The sequence below is a fragment of the Arctopsyche grandis genome, chromosome 6 (genome assembly GCF_051622035.1).
Source record: "Arctopsyche grandis isolate Sample6627 chromosome 6, ASM5162203v2, whole genome shotgun sequence".
In the NCBI taxonomy this organism is placed as follows: Eukaryota; Metazoa; Arthropoda; class Insecta; order Trichoptera; family Hydropsychidae; genus Arctopsyche; species Arctopsyche grandis.
The window spans coordinates 8809960-8829751 of NC_135360.1; the positions used below are offsets into that span (position 1 = coordinate 8809960).

The 19792-nt window shown below is 33.4% G+C and overlaps 2 protein-coding genes across 2 annotated transcripts; one reads left to right on the top strand and one right to left on the bottom strand.

Annotated features, from left to right (window-relative positions):
• Positions 1 to 1229: 1229 nt before the first annotated feature.
• On the bottom strand, positions 1230 to 8807 carry LOC143913720 (uncharacterized). Its single transcript, XM_077433685.1, has 16 exons — positions 8617 to 8807; positions 8304 to 8535; positions 8062 to 8225; positions 7650 to 7990; positions 7438 to 7569; positions 7244 to 7362; positions 6903 to 7130; positions 6669 to 6822; positions 3274 to 3421; positions 2959 to 3190; positions 2734 to 2891; positions 2311 to 2651; positions 2102 to 2233; positions 1912 to 2030; positions 1581 to 1832; positions 1230 to 1497 (listed from the first exon to the last, which is right to left on the bottom strand). The coding sequence occupies exons 1-16, from the start codon at positions 8747 to 8749 to the stop codon at positions 1230 to 1232; spliced, it is 3153 nt and encodes a 1050-aa protein (XP_077289811.1). The 5' UTR covers positions 8750 to 8807.
• A 2630-nt stretch (positions 8808 to 11437) lies between these two features.
• On the top strand, positions 11438 to 13089 carry SiaT (beta-galactoside-a-2,6-sialyltransferase). Its single transcript, XM_077433687.1, has 3 exons — positions 11438 to 12239; positions 12379 to 12753; positions 12848 to 13089. Exons 1-3 carry the CDS (start codon positions 11438 to 11440, stop codon positions 13087 to 13089), a joined length of 1419 nt encoding a protein of 472 aa, XP_077289813.1.
• Positions 13090 to 19792: the final 6703 nt, after the last annotated feature.

The following is a 19792-nucleotide window of genomic DNA, read 5'->3' on the forward strand; positions in this document are numbered from 1 at the left end:
ATTATTAGTTTGTATCGGGTTAGATGGAAAAGTTAGGTTTTGGTTTTTTTGATTTTTAAATGCTTTTTATTATTACGAAATTATGTTCACAATACATCTATTTTAATAGCTACTGATCTACTGATCATTTTCTATTTTAAAATTTAATTTAATTTGGTTAGTAATCATAGTATTATATTATTCTAATGTTAATCTCCAGCATAATAGGAAAAAGAGCTCAAAAACCTATTTACAATCCTTATAATTAGGTTTTGGTGAAAACGTTACTCGACTAGTATATTGATTTGGAATGTCACATTTTTGTTTTGAACACATTCTTAGAGACATCTTAATACAATACTCATTACCATAATTCATAATACCTAGCAAATAGTAACTATGTTATTGAATTCTAAAGCATTCGTAAAAACATCAAAACTGTCAAAACTCAACTGTTACATTATAACTGGCGCACATTGTTGAAAGTGTATTTGCGCTTGTAGGGTTCTGAAAATACACTTCAACTGTGATATATATACATATGTATATGAGTTTTTTTTTTTTGATCTTGTCGTTGGTTATTTAATTTTGTATACACTTTTTTATATTTATGTATATTTTTCAAACGCTTGATCGATTAAGTTAGACTGTCTTAGATTGAATTGTATGCAGTGGCGGCTCGTGCATAGGAACTGCAGCATTTACAACTTGTATTTAGATATATTTGACATACTCATTGATAATGATTATGTCAAATATCTAATCATTCTTATTTAAATTATATTCACAAGTTGTAAATGTATACAAATGTGATTTTTTTGTATTTTTCTGGTGGTGCTGCAGTGTCGCAGTTCCTATGCACGTGCCGCCACTGATCGTATGTAAATATGTGAATTAAATCAACGATAAATAGTCAGTCATTCTAAAGAATTCTTAGATTGTACATAAACGTAGCATGTTTTAATTAAATTGAAGTTTTATTTTATATTATAAATAATAGAAGGTTCAAACTTTTTATATGAATACATGTATGCAACCCACTGAATTTACGATATGGTACTACTACATATGTATTAAAATAAATCCAGTGTAAAGTAATTTAAAAGAAAATTACACAAATATATATATTTAATTGATATAAAATTTGATAAAAAAAAATTAAAAATCGTTTTTTCTTTTTGTTTTATTTTACAAATATATGTACATATATATTATAGTAATATCACAAAAAATATTTATAAAAGTGTCCATCATTCTTTCGACGCCAGCATACTATTATTCCAGATTCCTTCTCCTGAGAAAAATTGATCTTTTTCCATCAAATAAAGTACTAATCCCAAGATATGAGTATTATTGAGCATATTAAAGTTCAAATTCAAATTTTGGAGATCACTAGACACTTTCGCTAAATTTTCATCGCATATTTTATCATTTTGATTTAAATCTATTGCAGAAGAATCGCTCGCAGACATATTTTTCAAATGCACAATGGACATTAGATATTTTTCAATCGTTTCTCTGCAAATTTTAAACAACATTTATATGAACTTCCTGTGAGATAAATAATAATTGAAATTATGTTAATTACAAACAATACATACGCTGAATAAAATACCAAATGACAATTTTCCAAGATTTCTTCAGTCGAAAAGTGTTTTTTTAGCAGGATTATAGTTTCGTATATCGACACAGTCGGCACATAAAGGTAATGATAATGTCTATAAATCATTTTTTTTATTTTATGAGACTGTGCTGGTACCCTTTCACTGCTTGTACAAGATTTTATGAGAAGTTCGACGAACAAATGCAAAATATCAAGGCTGCAGTTTTTGTCTGTCAATTCTTTTATTTGCCTAAACAATGTAATGATTTAAATTACAGGTATGTATGTACATATATTAAATAAATTCATACAAATAAACGTGCACTTACCTATCAAAAATATCATTAGACGTAACAAGACTCGACAAACTTACACATTTTCGATTGAGCTTTTTGATAAGATGTATCCTACGCTCTGCTTTCTTTTTACGTACGATTAATACTAAAAACTGAAAATTTAATATAATAATTATATTATATTTGCACAAGATATTAATAAAACTTCAAAACGAAAACTTACTCTAGGATTGGAGTAGAGTGAATTGAAAATTTTATTTTCTTTGATATTTGACAATCTTTCTTCAATCGTTTCCGACTTGAATGTATAAAGAAAGCCTGCTTTTCTAACTGTAGACGGAGGAAATTTGTATTTCTGGAAATGGTAGTATAACATTATCATATTATGGTATTTTAACACTATCAAATTGCACAAACAATAAAAATACGCACCTTCAATATTTGCGTAATTTTCAAAATATTAGAATAGCTACTTCTTAGTATACCGGGAACCATGCTTAGCATCTCTCCAGCGTCAATTCCATTAAAGCTGTTGCCATCGTCGAGAATTTTACGCGTGTTTACGGGATCAACAGCTACTACATATGGATAGCTCAAAATCTTCATAATGGGAATTTTAATTTCATCTGTAGCTATCAAGAGAGACTTTTCTATATCGACTAAAGGTCTATGTTGAAAATGGAAATAGGTGTTGTACATTTTGAGAAATTCCCTTTCATCGATGTTCAATTTGTATTTTAAATATTTTTGCATAACCATTAATCTTACATCATCTATAACAAAAGTATGGATATAAATATATAGTTGAGTATATTCGTATATATGAATGAAAAACTTGTTGGAATTGATACTAACGTAATGAATTATTTCCGTGATAGTTTCCTTCAAAGCGTTGTGAGTGCGGTATTGTTGTAAAGCAATTCCACAGATTATCATATACGTTAAGATCGTGAGGTAATAATCTATCATTTTTCAGCTCTTCGATTGTTGACTTTTTTATCAATGAGTGATACCTACAAAATAACTATTTATATTATTTCATTTCATACCAAATTATTTAAATAATACAGCTGAACTCACTTGATTAAATAGTTTGCTGTAATTTCTCGGAATCCACATTCGAGCAGCACGTTTCCACGGTTATTTAAAATGTGAGGTCGCGTTGAAAAAACTACTGGATTTTCGAGGGCGTATATTTTGTCTATGTTGAATGTCTTCAATACATCAAGAGATTCTAGAATCTGTTCTTGTTTCAGTACATTCAATCTTGGATATTTTATTAATATTGGAAATATTTGTGATGTAGACACGTCTAAAAATTTTAAACCATTTCCATAAGCCTCGTCCCATTGTTAGTATTTAAATGCGTGTTTGGAAAAAGTGAGGTTATTTTACCGAAAGCTTCTTGGAAGCATTGTAAGACTTTTTCATTTATAGATTTTTGTTTCAAATGTCGGCATATTATTTTAAATACGTGAAATCTAGCAAAAGACAGTGGACGACAAACTAAAGCCATCTGATCTTTAAACGCAAGCAAGTGGAACTGTCATTGTAAACGAGGACCACGATCAAACTTTTAACGACCATTACTTATCACGATAATTTTTATGGTAATTGGACTATTCGTCACATTGGGGTGGTCACAAAGACAATTTTTGCCATGAAAATCGCGAATACACAATATTTAGCACTCAAGTTCTCGTTACTATGATAGTTATCGTTAGTGTGATGGACTTTTCGGCTGCCAGATGTTCCGTTATAGAGATTTTAGTGACTTTGTGACGAGTAATTTGTGACCAGTAATGACCGAACCAATTTTATTATGGTGGAAATTCTTTGAAATAAAATAGAATCATAGATCAATCAAATCTATAAAATTATTGAAATAAGCATCTCTACAAAAAATATTACGTGTAACATATTTAGACCCGGGCCACACAGACGCCTCTTCAGTCGACTAATTGCGCGGCCAGAAAAAATCTATGGAAATGTGAGGGAACAAGAAGTTGACGGGTGTGGCACGCCCCATCTAACTGCATACATTTTGTCTGGTCGCCTCAACTTGCAACGCAAGTCGCACGGTGTGGCTAAGGGTTCGGTGATTACTGGTCACAAAGCTACTAAAATCTCTATAACGGAACATCTGGCAGCCGAAAAGTCCGTCATACTAACGATAACTATTGTTACGTATACTAAAAAGAGCTGCCGAGTAGTTGCAATTGGATTAGCCCGAGTAGCCCAGGGACTGTGTGAACGTTATAATTGATTTCGGGGATTATCGGCAAACTAAGTGCTGTCGGCTAAACAATGAATGCGGCGATAGCGGTACTCTGTCGTATTCCCATGGAGTTCTCAGAAGTGACCCATACCGTGGGTCTGAGTGTCGTGGGAATACATATCCGAGTACGTGACATAACAATAGGTAAACAGTCGAAGATGTCCTGAGAGACCTATCCCTTATAAGGCTGTAGGAATCTCGTCGTCGTCATCGTCATCGAAACCTTCGAGAATATTCCGCAACAACAAAATACATCGAGCGGAACAGCGCCAAGCATTCCAGAAAATACTACGCCTCGACGAAAGCAAATTCCCCTTGTACGCATCAACAACTAAATTTTCGTACGACCACTTCCATCAAGCATTCCAGAAAATACTACGCCTCGACGAAAGCAAATTCCCCTTGTACGCATCAACAACTAAATTTTCGTACGACCACTTCCATCAAGCATTCCAGAAAATACTACGCCTCGACAAAAGTGCATTCCTCTTGTACGCATCAACAACTAAATGCTCGCACGCATCAATAACCACTTCCATCAAGCGTTCCAGAAAATTCTACGCCTCAACAACAGTGCATTCCTTTCTTACGCATCAACAAACCACCACCATCGGTCAGGCGATTCCAGAAACACTATAAAAGGAGGTACAACCCAAACAACGCCAGTCGACCCACAGCAGCAAGCGTCGACACACAACAGCAGACCAGTCAACATACAGCTCCTGACCAGCCACCACTACACTACGCGGACTTGGAAGATCAACCAGCCGGACGAGCCAGCAACACACTGCCGTATCCAGAGACCTTCCGAACATAGCCGAACAACGAGCCAGCAACACACTGCCGCATCCAGAGACCTTCTGAACATAGCTGAATGCCGAGCCAGCGACACTCTACCATATCCAGAGACCGCTGAACGACATACTTTTGCCCACAAATACCATACCTTTGTACAACCATAGGCAAACAATAAAACTTTATAAAACTAGCACAACAGTGTTTCGTTAGGCCGGGATACGGTCAACATGTACCTACCCCGCCTACAAGGCGATATCAAGACATTCTGGACTGAGCACTGCCAGTGTGTGTATCTCCTTAATCATCAATAAATGCTGTGACACGACTTTGGCCTTTTACTTGGATCCTCCACCCACCCCTACGCAACACTATCATACTAACGAGAACTAGAGTGCTAAATATTGCGTATTCGCGATTTTCATGACAAAAATTGTCTTTTTGACCACCGCAATGTGACTAATAATCCAATTACCGTGGCTAAGCTCTTAGGGAAGAGAAATATTTACTTCCAAAGTTTGACATGGTGATAAAACTGTACAAAAAATTGTTAGCTACTAATGACAACTTAAGAAAAGCGTGGGGAGCCTACGACTTGATCGAAGCTGGTTGTCATCCGACGCCAATTTCAGCATTGGTTGATCCCACTTTTCTTCCTTCCCACCCATATTTCGTATTAGATAGTCATGTCTACAACGGTAAACGGATTATTGCACAAATCGCGATCGCGCGCACGACAATCGTTTCCACAAAAATCGCGAATACGGAATATCTGGCACTTAACTTCTCGTTAGTATAATATTTCACGTGGGTTGATGGGGTTTTTGGGTGCCAGGTGTTCCATGATCGAGATTTTAGTGATGTGCGCGAGATCTCTTTTTGCGGAATAATCACCGAACGTCTACAACATCATCGTTTTACTCCTACCGTCTCCCATAAGGGGTTCCAATTCTAAGGGCCGGGCCGCACCGCTCAACTCGCGAACAACTTGGTTGAGGGCGACCAGACCAATGCATACAGGTAGATGGGACATGCCACACCCGTCAACTTGTTTGTCGCACACATTTCCATACATTTTTTCGTGTCGTGCGACTAGTCGGCCGACAAAGTTGCACGGTGCGGCCCGGCCCTAAGAAAACAATCTACATTGGGGCATGCTACACTATCAATATTATTAACAGTTTCAGGCGTCTCAAGATCCGTATTGATAGTGTAATATGTAGGCTAGTATCATGATAACCAGTAGTGTATCCGAGCTGTTTTGAAATCGACGATACTAAAATCACGATCCCTGTTGACTGTCTAGCATTGATTAATTATAATTTATTTGTTTAAAGTTCAGCCAATTTAGCGTCATGATATTTAGTTTTATAGTAGTGGTGTATTGTTAAACACATAAGTTTGTATATAACCAAATATAAATTGTGTTTTCTTTTGATTCTAAGCTTTCCAATTGGGTAACAGTCTGGCAGAGAAGATAAGTGACGATTTACGCCTCTAGTGCAACTATGTAGCTTGGTATAGTCAATTTGGTGATCTTACTCATAAGCAATCATACAAAGAAAAATAAAAACAATAATCACCTTTCATTTTGTTTTATTATTAAATCAAAGATACATATTATATAAGACAAGTTTCATGAGATTTGTTTGGACCAAATACCATTTCCGGTGTAATTATGATCTCGCTCCAATAAATATAATGTTAAACTGAGTACCTGACTTGCAGACAAATCTTTATGTTTTATTTGTGCATTTATGTATTTTTTCGGAACAACCTTCCCATCTTCTAATTTTTTAAACTTAATAATTGAATTCATCTCATCATATTTGAGAGAATTAAGTAGATCAATATCAGTCTTGATATATTCCCTAGTAAAAAATAGTTAAATATAATAATTGGGACTAATTTTCAAGCGCTAGTGGAAGTAAAATAATTTGCGTGTACTCACAGTGGATACAGAAGTATATGAAAATTTTCAAATATATCATAAATATCAAAGCTTTGTTCTAGATATTCCATATTAGCCACAATCACATGCAATGGTACGTGAGTCCAGTAAGGATGCCTAGTTACAAGATTCTTGATAAGGTCCGTATTATAATTTGACGGAGCATATTTAACAAGGGTTCTAACGACATCTATTCCTTTCGTTTTATCTCCAAAAGACTGCATGATCCTGTATTTGGATAATAAAAATGGAATATATTTTGAGAAGTTTGAATTGTATTTTTAAACAATAACGTTAAATTAATTTTATAATGTAAAACGAATAAAATAAATAAAAAAAACCTATCAAAGTCACGCCTGTTACTAATAAGTTTGTGAAGACTAGAACAGCTTTTATTCACAGAGTGTAGATTTGATATTCTTTTTGAAATTCGGTTTTTATAATAAACCAATTTTAATATCTAAAATAAATAATATGGAAAATTAAAAATAATAAATAATTAAATAAAATTTAGTCAAAAGTTTTTTTAAGTTACTCGTGGGTTATCAAAAAAGCCTTTGAATAAATTCTGTTCCTTAAAATCTCGAATTCTTTCATGAACTGTTTCAGCAGATAGAGTAAATATTTCGGGTGATTTTCTTTGAGCCTCCTCACTTATACCTTCCATCTACAATATAAATAAACACACATATACATATATGTATATTATGCAATACAAACTAATATTGAAAAATAATAAATACAAACTTTGAAAATTTGTTTCATTTTCAATATGGATTTATAATTAGTCTTCAATAATAGAGGACATTTTATAAAAAAATGTTTTATATCGATACCACCTATGTCTTTTACATCACTGATAAGTTTTCTAATATTTTCAGGATTTGTCTCAAATATGAAACCATTGTCTAGGATTTTTTCTATCGGAAACATAAGCTCGTTTTCCACAAGCTGAAGAGATTCGCATATAGTTTTTAAAGATCGATGTTTAATGGCAGGATAAGTCTTGATTATCTGTTCAAATGAAACCTTCGATAAATTGTATTTCAGTTCTAAAAATTTTTGAATTATTTCCACTCGTATTTGACCTGAAAATGAATTTAGAATCACATCAAAAACAATGAAAAAATACCATATAGAATAAAATAATACAGCTTACAAAGGGTCTTCGCATCATAGCAGGTAGTACTAGTGAGTTTATTCTGTATATCAGGATAAGCATGAAAACATTTTACTAACTCATCCCATATTTGAATATCATTCGGTAAAATTGAACTCTTTCTCAATTCAGCAAGCGTCCTTTTGTTGATAAATGTTATGTATCTACAATAATTATGTATTTCCGATTCTGTACTTAATATATATATATTATATTATATGTATGAAAGTTCAATAAAATACTTTGATAGTGTTGGTAGGTCAATATTCGTGAAACCACATTCCATTAAAACAAATAGTCTCATTTTGAGAGTAAAGAAGTGAATATTAAAAATTTTGGGGTTTTTTAGGAGACAGTCTTTTCCAATTCCAAAATTAGCTAGCGTCTGTATGGCAGAGTCAACTTGTTCTTCCGATATATTTCGAATGGTGGGAAATTGTAGCATCATAGATTTTACTTTGAAAGTTGGAACGTCTAGTGTACGAAAATACAATGTATGTTTGTAACTACATCAATATTAAATACTTTAAAAATAAGTAAATAAGTGTTACATACCGAAAGTGCTTTCAAAGTATTTAATTAGGTCTTGGTTTAAGTTTATTTGACAAAAAAGCCTTTGATGTAAAATTAAATTAAATTTTGGTAATAAAAAACACTTAAAAGTAGGCAGTTTTCTAAGGACGAGCATTTTTTAGCTTTGACGTTTCAGGTTATAAGATTGACATTGACATTTTAGTGCTACAAGTACAAAAAATGTTTTTTTACGCCAAGGTGTTACCATATGAGATTGATAAATTGTTCCTACATTTGAAACGGTTCGGTGATTACTAGTCAAATGTGAACCAGTCACAGGACAACCGGTCGCTCTAGATCGGTCACACGTGATCACCCGTCACACTAAAACTGGTCACGAGAAAACTGGTCACACCCTAAAATCGGTCACGAGAAAACTGATTGACCGATTTTAGGGTGTGACCAGTTTGAGTGTGACGGCTGATCACGTGTGACCGATCTAGAGCGACCGGTTGTACTGTGACTGGTTCACATATGACTAGTAGTCCGTTTACCATTTGAAACGTCCAAACTACACAATAAATTTACACTACATTAATCAGTTATTACATTGACGAAATCAAAGTGCGATTTTTACAAATAATAGTACAAATTGGGAGTTGGAACCAGGGCACAACCACAATATTTGGCTAGTTATGATAATTATTGGTTCGAGAAATATTATTATCGATTTGTAGTGAATAGCACACAATGTTTCAATCATGTCTCAATTCGTTTAATTTTCCAATAGGTACATTTTAAAATATACATTATACATTTTGACTCTTTATTATTACCTGAAATAAGAAAAATTTGAATTGAGAGAGGATAATAGCTTGACTTATCTTCAAAACGGGACCACCTTACGGTACAAACTCTGGGTTGATAAAGACTCAAAAAATGAACTCGTACCAAAGCATTAAGATTAGCAGTGGGGGTAGACGGTTTCGTCAGCTCCTCCTATGAATCTCACGTATACACGCATATTTGTTCCGTAAACCGTGTACCCACACTCCTAATCTTAATGCTTTAGTACGAGTTCATTTTTCGAGTCTTCATCAACTTAGAGTTTGTGCCATAAGGTGGACTTGTTTTGAAGATAGTTCACGCTATTATCCTCTCTCAATTAAAAAATTCTTATTTCAGGTAATAGCCTACCTAACAAAAACCTATCCTTTGTTTAAATGGTAATTGGATTATTATGCAAATTGCGATCGCCCAAAAGAAAAATTTTGCCACGAAAATCGTGAATACGGAATATTTGGCACTCGAGTTCTCGTTAATATGATAGTGTTAACGTACACTCGGATTAGGCCGAGTAGCATCCCAGAGACTGTATGACCGTTATAATTGGTTTCGAGGATTATCTCCCCCGAATGCACTTAGCTGGGGTAGCGGTCTCATTCCGGTAGAATTCTCAGAACCAACAGTGGTAGCGTGGGACACTTCCGTGGCACATCTAGTACGTGACCATAACAATAGGTAAACAAATCGGACGTCGAAGATGCCCTGAGAGACCTGCCCCTTATAAGGCTATATCAGGACTTTCTGGACGGAGCACTGCCAGTGCGTGTATCTCCTTAATCACCAATAAATGCTGTGACACGACTTTGGCCTTTTACTTGGATCCTCTACCCACCCCTACGCAACAATAGTTATCATTAGTATAATATAATGAACTTTTTGGCTGCCAGATGTTGCGTTATAAAGATATTAGTGACTTTTGGGCGAGCGCTTTGTGGGCAATAATCACCGAACCGTTTAAGTCCCTTACTTCATTGTAAATCAACAAATAAGTCTCAACTTCTTCCAATAGAATTTTAAATTGTCTTTTAATTTTTTTTATATTTCATTTAAAAATATGAAAGTCAATATTATTTTCAAAATTCACAATCGTAATTGAGATCGATCAAATTGCACGACCGTTTGGGAACCATCGATCTACATACATACAGTCTACACTTTTTTTTTATTACATACCTCCTTTACGTTTTACTTATGATTACAATTCAGGAAAAAGTTTGCCTCTTATCCGATCGTTTTCATACTTTGCCATATTGCTCATTTTGGTCATCAATATAAGTAAATGGATCCTCCACCATTACGATGGTGCAAAAATATCGTGTAAGATGCGTTTGATATCTGCCCGGCGAGATAGTCGTTAACGTTTATCCATCGTTTGTTTATTAGTTTTAAGCATAGATGGCGGTAGTAACATATAATTATTGTTTTTATTCAAAATAATAATTTTATATACAAATTATAGAAGAGATATGTTGAAAAACTTTTTTTATTAAGATTTTTTTACGGATTTTAAAACTTAATTATTTTCTAATTGTTTTATGTATTGATTCACTCTAATAGCTTTTTATTTTTTGATATATTAAAACCGCAGTTTTCGTAGATGGCAACGACACTTCCGCATACACATGTATGTATGTATTTCATTGAATTGTACAAGATTCCAGGGGCGCAAGCGTAAATGAAATGCGATTTATTGTGCACATCGGTGCCTGCTGTCGTGTTTCGTACCATGTATTTTAACAAAACGTTCGAAACGAGTCCATATAGACTAAAATCCAAAAGATAAGTCTGATTTTCAATAATTTTCGTAATAAATCCGTAACAGTAGTGAGTGGATAGAAGTGGGTTTTCGTCGCAGCCCTCTGCACTATCGATTTCCGCATCCGGCCTTATTATAAACACAATACTCAATCGTAAGCGACTACTATTCCAAGTTCTTCCTAAAATAATAGTAGCAAAATTCAAAAGAATGTGCCAAAATCGTCGTAGCGATCATCGATGTTGAAAAATCACAGATAACATGAAGTCTGTGGCGCTCAGCGTTTGGATATTCATAAATTTAATATGTTTCGGTATGTGTGGATACTTTTATCTGATATGGTCTCAATATTGGATGAATTTGGAACGACAGAGGTTGTTTTCGAAGCCAGCTACCAAACAAGAGCGCAGCAGAAATTCCGAACCATTTTATTATGTCGAAAATCCACCCCTGAACTATCAACGTAATTACAATAAGAATTTCCCAGTGAAAAACACTACCGATTTTCAATATCAAAGTGTTCATAACAAAAGCGCTCAACATGTACTGGTCAGTGGTTATGATAAGTTTCTGATGCTGAAGAAGAGTAGATCGAAAAAGCAAATCAATGTTATTAAAAGAAATGGTGGAAGGCCGCGATTTCCAAATCTAGAGCGATCTTTTATCGAAATGGATTCTAGAAAGTATCAATGTGATGTTGCAAAACCTGAAACGTGCATGTCCAAAGTGGAAGAGTACAAATCTTTGATTCTGAAAGAATTCAGAAGGATTCTGATGGACGAAGGGAACATTTTGAAAGCGATCAGTTCAAGTAATCCTTACAATGTTCAATACAACGCAACGAAACATGGAAACTACAAAGAAAAGGATAGTAAAGAATTACTATGTGAATTAAAAAATAAAAATATTAGAACTATAACAGGCTTGGATGCTCCATTTGCAGCTTTGGGTTTTGGAAAAAGAATTCCAAACTTACCTTTATTGAAAAATAATTTCTATAATAGTTGTGCAATTGTTGCAAGCTCCGGAGCACTGCTTGGTTCAAATCTAGGAGATTTTATAGGTAAATATTTATAAAGTAACCTTTTATAAAATCCAATACATATTTATTACTTATATATTGTATATATATATATATATATATATATATATATATATATATATATATATATATATATATATATATATATATATAATTTCAGATTCGCATGATTTGGTTCTTCGGTTCAACCACGCACCGACGCAGAATTTCACCCAAGATGTTGGTTCAAAAACAAATATTCGAGTTGTGAACTCTCAAGTGATAACCAAGAAGGAATTCAAATTCCTCATGTCCAAAATCTACAAGAATATATCTATCCTAGGATGGGATCCGAGCAATTATACATCAACACTATTTCAATGGTATCAAAGACCGGACTTCAACTTGTTTCCTGATTATAAACGGTTTATGAGGAGAAATCCTAATGCAGACTTTCATATTCTGAATCCAAGATCGTTGTGGGAGATTTGGGATTTTGTACAATCAAATTCGCCGTATAGATTGAGAAGAAATCCACCATCGTCTGGCTTTCTAGGTATGTATATTATGAAATGGACAATATAGCACCAAATTCAATGTACATACATAACTTTTTTTAATGTAAAATTGATTATATTTTAATTTTTCAGGTTTAGCTATATTATTACCTCGCTGTTCGTTCGTAGATGTATTTGAATATGTGCCATCAGCTCGACTCACAAACCGTTGCCACTACTATGATAAGCAAGACGATGCTGCCTGTACATTTGGAGTGTGGCATCCGTTAGCGGCTGAAAAATTGATTGCATACCGTATGAACAGTGCGACTGACTTCACAGTTTTTCAGGCTGGCTATCTAAGGATACAAGGATACCAGCATTTAGACTGTTAGATATATTCATTTAATACACTTTTACATTTGGAAACAAATTTAAAACTGAAACGATTATACATAGATATTCGAAATCGACTGCAGAACTTTTAGATATTATTTTTATTATGTATTATGTATTGTGTAAAAATATACTTGTTATAGTAAATATGGTAAAAGAGTGCATTTGTATCGCCATATTCTTGGCTTAGCAATATTCAAGAACTAGACATGGAAAATATATATATTCATACTTAATAGATGAATATATATACATTTATAAGAATTTCTTGTAGATTCTTTTGCTTAATTAAAAAGATGGATGTATAATACAAAATGTATTTATTGCTTGTCTTTTTTAAATTTTCTACTTAAAAAATAAAAATTTAATGTCCTTATTCTATTGAGTAAAAAATAAAAATGTGATAAAGTGTATTTAGAGCACAAAAATTTAAAACATTATATAATTATTAAAGAATATTTAGCTTCAAAAGCAAAAAAATGGAATGTTTCAATATTTGTTTAATTATACCAAAATTGAAAACAAACTGAAAGAATACTACTTTTAATTACATTTGAATTGTTACAAATGAAAACAACGACATAATTATGTATGCATTTCTATATTATAATAATATAATCTACTTTGTATAATCAATATTTGAACGTGTTCAATGTGTGAATGCTAAGATTCAATTCTAATGGCCAAGTATACACAAATATAAATATTATTATGTATCTCGTGCACAATGTAATGAGACAATATTTAGTTTAAATTTGGTTACGATATCGACGATATGGCTTTTGAGAATAATATCTGATTACAAAAATAAACAGAATTTTATTTGCCACCCTTTCAATGAATTAATCTCTAATTAAAACATGAATTTAGTTATTTTTGATTAATATATCATTTACTTGAACAAAAATCTCAATTGAAATCCTGAAAAGTATACAGTCGGTAAAGCAGTTAGAATATGATAGTAGTTTGAGACTCGACTTGATTTTGTTTATTTTTATTGTACACAGATGTCTCAATATAGTTCACCGGCAAAATATGAAAATTTCCATTGAAATTTCCTAAAACCCATATTCGTATTCAATCGCTGGCGTCTGGTTCGGTGCGTTACGTGTAACTTATTATCCCAGCATCCTGAAAAGGAATCTCATCAACGACGGCGAGTAGTGAAGTTTTTGCGTTTGAAAAATCCTAGAAAGGGCACGCACGCGCACATCACGCCGCGAAAGCGCGATCAGCTGATCGACTACATCAAGTGACGCGTCGCGAGACCTGCAAGCCTCAATTCGGAAATCGTCATCAACAATCGCAGCATACTTTCGCGACATAAATGTACACGTCAACATAGAAATTGTGCAAAATATCGAAACGTCATTCGCGCAAGACGGATCGATACACACGGTTGTACGCGCGCCCTTGTCATGTTTACGATTTGGTGTCGTTTAAAATCGATATGTTTCCATCCGAAAAACTCATGCGTGTCACCAGATGTTGAAACGCGCGCTATCGATCAATCCTATAATTGATTTTAAAGATGTATTGCACGACCATGAACGAATCCACACACCTGCACGCTGGCATAAGTGACATTAATTATTGTTTATGCATTCCCGTGCAAATTCAACTACGATCGCGAATTTCAGCAAAATAAATCAGACGCAGTCGAAATTTTCTCAATCGATATTGTAGTGTGCAAAATAAAAAAATAAAGGAAAAATATTGCGTGTTTCGACCAAATCGATATTTTGACAGTTGCACTCGAAATGCACATAACCTCAATATGCGACGTTTGGAATTTCATTGTGTTTTGTCGGTTAATTTGTTTCTAAATATGTACATTTTTTATTTGTATTGCTGAAATTGTTACCGCACGACGTAGAAATGCGAATAGATACTTTTGTTTTATTGTGTTCGCAAATAATAATAGCATCCGCCAAAAGCGAACGTCATCAATTGTTTGGCCGTAATGCGCGCATTCTCAACACTGATTTTTTCCGTGGATACAATTTTATAATTGACGTTTTTAAATTATTGATTGTGGTTTTTTAATTATTAATTCCATATTTTCTAATAAATGTGAACGGCGATCAATGTAGAACGAGCACTTTAAAACCGTGGCGTGCAATTTTACTGCAAAAAAAAAAACCCAGGCCGCATATAGGAGTATAACAGAATATCTAATTTAGGAAATATCAAATGAAATGTCTTTTATTTTTTATATTAAATTACTTCTCTAATTGCTTTATTACGAGATAGTCTGCATTTTTTCACAAAAATATCTCCCCTACTTCATTTCCATACAATTATGCAAATATTATAATATTTTATTAGATTATTTTGGTCGCACAAAAATTCTTTTCGCAGTAAAATTAATTATGTAGTAATTGACTATGTTGTCGTATAATACAATATACATAGATAGGTACATATTTAATAAGCTCATTTTTTATATCCCATATATTTTCTCTATATACAATACTCAGCTTTGTCCGGACTCATTTCGAATTTTTTTTTACATATTAAAAACTGCAAATCCGTTTCTTATTAAAAATACATAATTAATAAATTATTAAGTAAGCACGCTATCTATTTTTAATTTCCAGTCTTCGTCATTTAGCTCATGTGAAATCTTACTATATTGTTTATATGTATGTATATGTAGATATAATTTAAAACGTATTTAACTCGAGTTATATGGCTTCATAACCATAGACAAAGTTGCTCTTTATATGTACCTATTCAGATATTCAATAATTTTTGTACTGATCGTGAGATTCAATAATGGATAATTCCATTAAAATAAATATAATTGCTTTCTAATTTAGCAAAGGTTCTGCCTAAGGATATAATCGCTAAAAAAAAATGTCCCATCCGTATTGAATTTGATGTGACAATTTACCGATTGCATTCTCGCCGTAATTGTTACGCGATTTTGGATTTAATGGCGTCTTTAATTTCGCGAGCCGCAGTTTTAGAGCCAGGCGTCAATTAACTAATGTCGATACGTGCGTGTCGGTGTGTGAGCGTATTGTTCAATTTATATGCATTTTCATAGAGCAGATTGTCACGGTCGTATTTTTTCGCATGTAGATCTCTTCGACCGTTGCTAGTAATTAACGTGCATCGCGAAGCCGTAACGAAAATTGTCTTTTGAAAAAAAGCGAATTCGATATGTTCTGAACAGTTCGCGGAAAATGACTCAGTAGTGCAGTGCAAAAAGACGCCGAGAAGAAAATTCAAGAGGTTGCCTTCCGAAGAAAAGCCGCAAAGATGTGAGTCCATTCGATGTTTTCTTATTTTTGCATGCCTTTCAGCATTTTCCTTTTTCAGCCCTCGCATATTTGTGTGGGCGGAATGGAATTTTTGTGCAATGTTTATTGTTTCGTGTCCGGTATTTTATTTAGGGGTAGGTATTTTGTTCGCCAGAATGCGTACAACTTAATTACATATTATGATGATGTTATATTCGGAATTGTGTAATGTACATACATACAATATATGTATTGTAGTATGCGGTCTCCCAGATTATGCAATGACGCTTACATAATTATTGATCGCACCGTCGACTGTAATACGTAAAATGATGGAATTTATGAATTCGTAATATGAATGATCCATGAAATTATCATTTTTTTTTAATTTCACTTTTGTTTTACATTTTTGTTCACGGCTTATTTGTTTCGTAAAATTTGAAATATTAATTTTTTATTGTAATTTGACCAACATTTATAGAATTTGGAATAATTTTTGTACATGTAAGTACATGCAAATAACCTGCCTAATATATTTTAAAGGACAATTTAAACAACGCTCTGGATACTGTGCAGGTAGATCTACCTTATATACATATGTATGATATGTAGATTGGGTTATGCAAGTGAAGCTGCTCAAGTTGAATGCATGTCGTATATGTTCTATTTCTTTCGTTTTTCTATTTCCGAGTATAAAAGTACTCTCATGTATATATATAAGTATGTATTCCCAACTCTTATTTGAAGCAAGTGAACTTGCTTGGCAACTCGAGTTCTTATTTTACTTTAAATATTCCATACTAACCCGCTCCACTACTTACGTCATGAAAAATCATCTTAATGTCGCAATATTTTAAGTCTACTTTAAATATTTTCTAGATATCACGATTTTTCATTATATATTAGATTGTTTTGATGTGTCCTTCGAATATTTATTTCATGGATGATCATTATTTATGAATATTTGGCAATGGCACAAACATATATATTATATATAATATACATATGTACTAACTATATACGGTGAAAAGCCGTTTTTTTTACAAAGTGCGCGACATCAACCTATTGATTTTTGAAAGTATGTGATTCAAAGAAATATGGTTCGTTTTATATGTGTACATTTAGAACTATATATACATATTTAGGTTGACGGGAATAAAGAAAAATTGCTTTTTTCCGGAGAAAGATTAAAAATTTTGTTACGAATTTTTCTTCAGGGATTTTTTAGTTAGAACTCTTTGATGTATAGATAATTGGTTGTAAACTCGTTTTAATTTTATAAATTGTTCTGAACAAAAGCCAGTTTTTATTAGTCTGAAATTTTGTTACTTTATAAGTAAGCGTTTTTGCTAAAACTAGGTGTCTCATATTTGTAATGCGGAATTTAACGATACCAATTTCTGCGAATCACTCTGTATATCGACAACGCTTTCAACTTTTTGTTTCTTGAAATATGCACTTCAGCGTTGATAAGACTGTATCCTTGTACGAGTGGAACACGTCTATCTGTTTAGGCATCTAGAGATTTACGTATTTACGACTCGAATCCCAGCTTTGACCCAGTTTCGGGTCGCAACAAGGGGGAAAAAAATGGAAAGAGAGACGTTGGAGGCGGAAAATGAAGGCGCGCAAGACGATAAGGCGGTCGCCCAGGGCGGCGTTAAACGTCGGCCAAGAATCGCATACAGACGATGGCTTTTTCGAGCCTTTTCCTTCGGTGCAAAAGCGCAAACCGCTCGTTACGACCCGTTTGTGTTAACGGGAAAGGGGACGAGAATGGAAAGGGTGTCTTTTGTGTGTCATCTGGTTCGAGCAAACGACCCCTCCACTCTCCTCTCGTTCCAGGAAATGTTCAACCGATGGCTCTAATGAATCCTCTTGCGCAATCTCTTATAAGTGGCGATGTGCTTAAAAATGCATAATATTCAAGTTTGTGTCGCACTAAAGGCTTATTTCAATAGAATGTTTTTTTTTCATTATTTCCTAACGGAGAAAGATGATATATTTCTTAAATTACATATATGTACATAGAAGTTTAAAATATGCAGTTCGAATTATATAGTATATTTTCGAATTATAATTTTTTCACGAAACAAAAGAAATTAGTTTTCATTGTATGAAGAAAATTTATTTTTGTTGTTGTTTTTAAATTTAAATACTGCTTTTAATTACTTCGCTTCTTAAATATCGCGAATTCTTTTAAATAATATTCACATACATATGTTTATGGAAATAAATTTTATAAATTAAGTCGCTACAAGTACACATTGTATCAGCGTAGTGCACTGGTAGAGCTATTGCATACTAGTAGAGAGGTCGTGGGTTCAAAACCCGGCCAAATATGCTGCTGGTGGGGTATTATGGCTATTAAAACAGAAATCGACCGACCGTCTTCTCTTGGATTTTTATGCCTCTTTGTTTTGATAGATCCAATAAATCAATATCCTCCCCCTTAGTTTCTCGCTAATCGGAATTATTAGAATCTCGAATTTGTTGAACCTTATAAAAATATGCTACCTACATAGTGTAAATTTGCTGTGCATCGAAAAATTTGCTGATTTTCCATAGATGTCTCTATTGTATTTTATGTCGTCCAATTTTTGAAAATTTTTTTTAGTAATTGTGTACAAAAATAATCTAACTATACACATATGCCGCCTTGGGGTAATTACTCTCATGGCACATTGTATGTATGTATGTAATATAATAACATAAAATAAATATAAATAAACTTCTTCTTTCGATTTACATATAATAAAGAACTTGATCAACTTATCAACAATACGGAATTATTAGTACGAAAATTATTTTGTTTTTTCAAATTGTTTTTAGTTCATATGTATATTACCATAATTTTTTATTATATTGTAGAAAAATTCACGAAGTTCAATTTGCCATTTGACGTAAATCTGTAAATGTAATATCGTAAGCGTTTTTATTTTCTAGTATATATTTATTTTTTTGTCCTAGAAAATTGACCGGTTACGTCACACGTTTTCTCCGTAGGTATTCATTTGTGCGAGTTTCAGATAGCTAGGTGTAAGTTTGTAGTAGTGGCGGGTTTCCAAAGCAATTTTCCGGGACGACGGAAGACATTCAGATAATCGTCGTCATTATTCGGTTCTTCTGGTGGAAACTTCCGACCTTGGAACCTTGGAGTGTCACCGGCAGTTTCCCTCCGCTTTTCCGCGCATTTTCCTTAATTTGCACTAAATTGTTTCTCCTTCGTCTTGATCCTTCGAATTCGCCCACGCAACTGCGATACATTTCTCTTCTCTCTATTACAAATAAAACACTCGGCGGCCAACACGCGACTTCCTCCGTGTACTGTTACAAGAAAGACCGTCGTTTTAATTTGGAAATAGACTTTTTTTTTTTAAATAACAAGAAGACATTTAAAAAATAATTCATATTTTATATTTTATTGCTTGGAAAACTCCAAGTGTTCCACGGA

What these genes read in the sequence shown, in the direction of transcription:
- SiaT (XM_077433687.1), top strand. Translation starts at nt 11,438, where the DNA reads ATGAAGTCTGTGGCGCTCAGCGTTTGGATATTCATAAATTTAATATGT. An exon ending in AAATCTAGGAGATTTTATAG is followed by an intron (nt 12,240 to 12,378) that starts GTAAATATTTAT and finishes ATATAATTTCAG; the next exon opens with ATTCGCATGATTTGGTTCTT. An exon ending in ACCATCGTCTGGCTTTCTAG is followed by an intron (nt 12,754 to 12,847) that starts GTATGTATATTA and finishes TTAATTTTTCAG; the next exon opens with GTTTAGCTATATTATTACCT.
- LOC143913720 (XM_077433685.1), bottom strand. Translation starts at nt 8,749, where the DNA reads ATGCTCGTCCTTAGAAAACTGCCTACTTTTAAGTGTTTTTTATTACCA. An exon ending in TCACGGAAATAATTCATTAC is followed by an intron (nt 2,652 to 2,733) that starts GTTAGTATCAAT and finishes CTTTTGTTATAG; the next exon opens with ATGATGTAAGATTAATGGTT. An exon ending in CACTCTACTCCAATCCTAGA is followed by an intron (nt 2,031 to 2,101) that starts GTAAGTTTTCGT and finishes TTAAATTTTCAG; the next exon opens with TTTTTAGTATTAATCGTACG.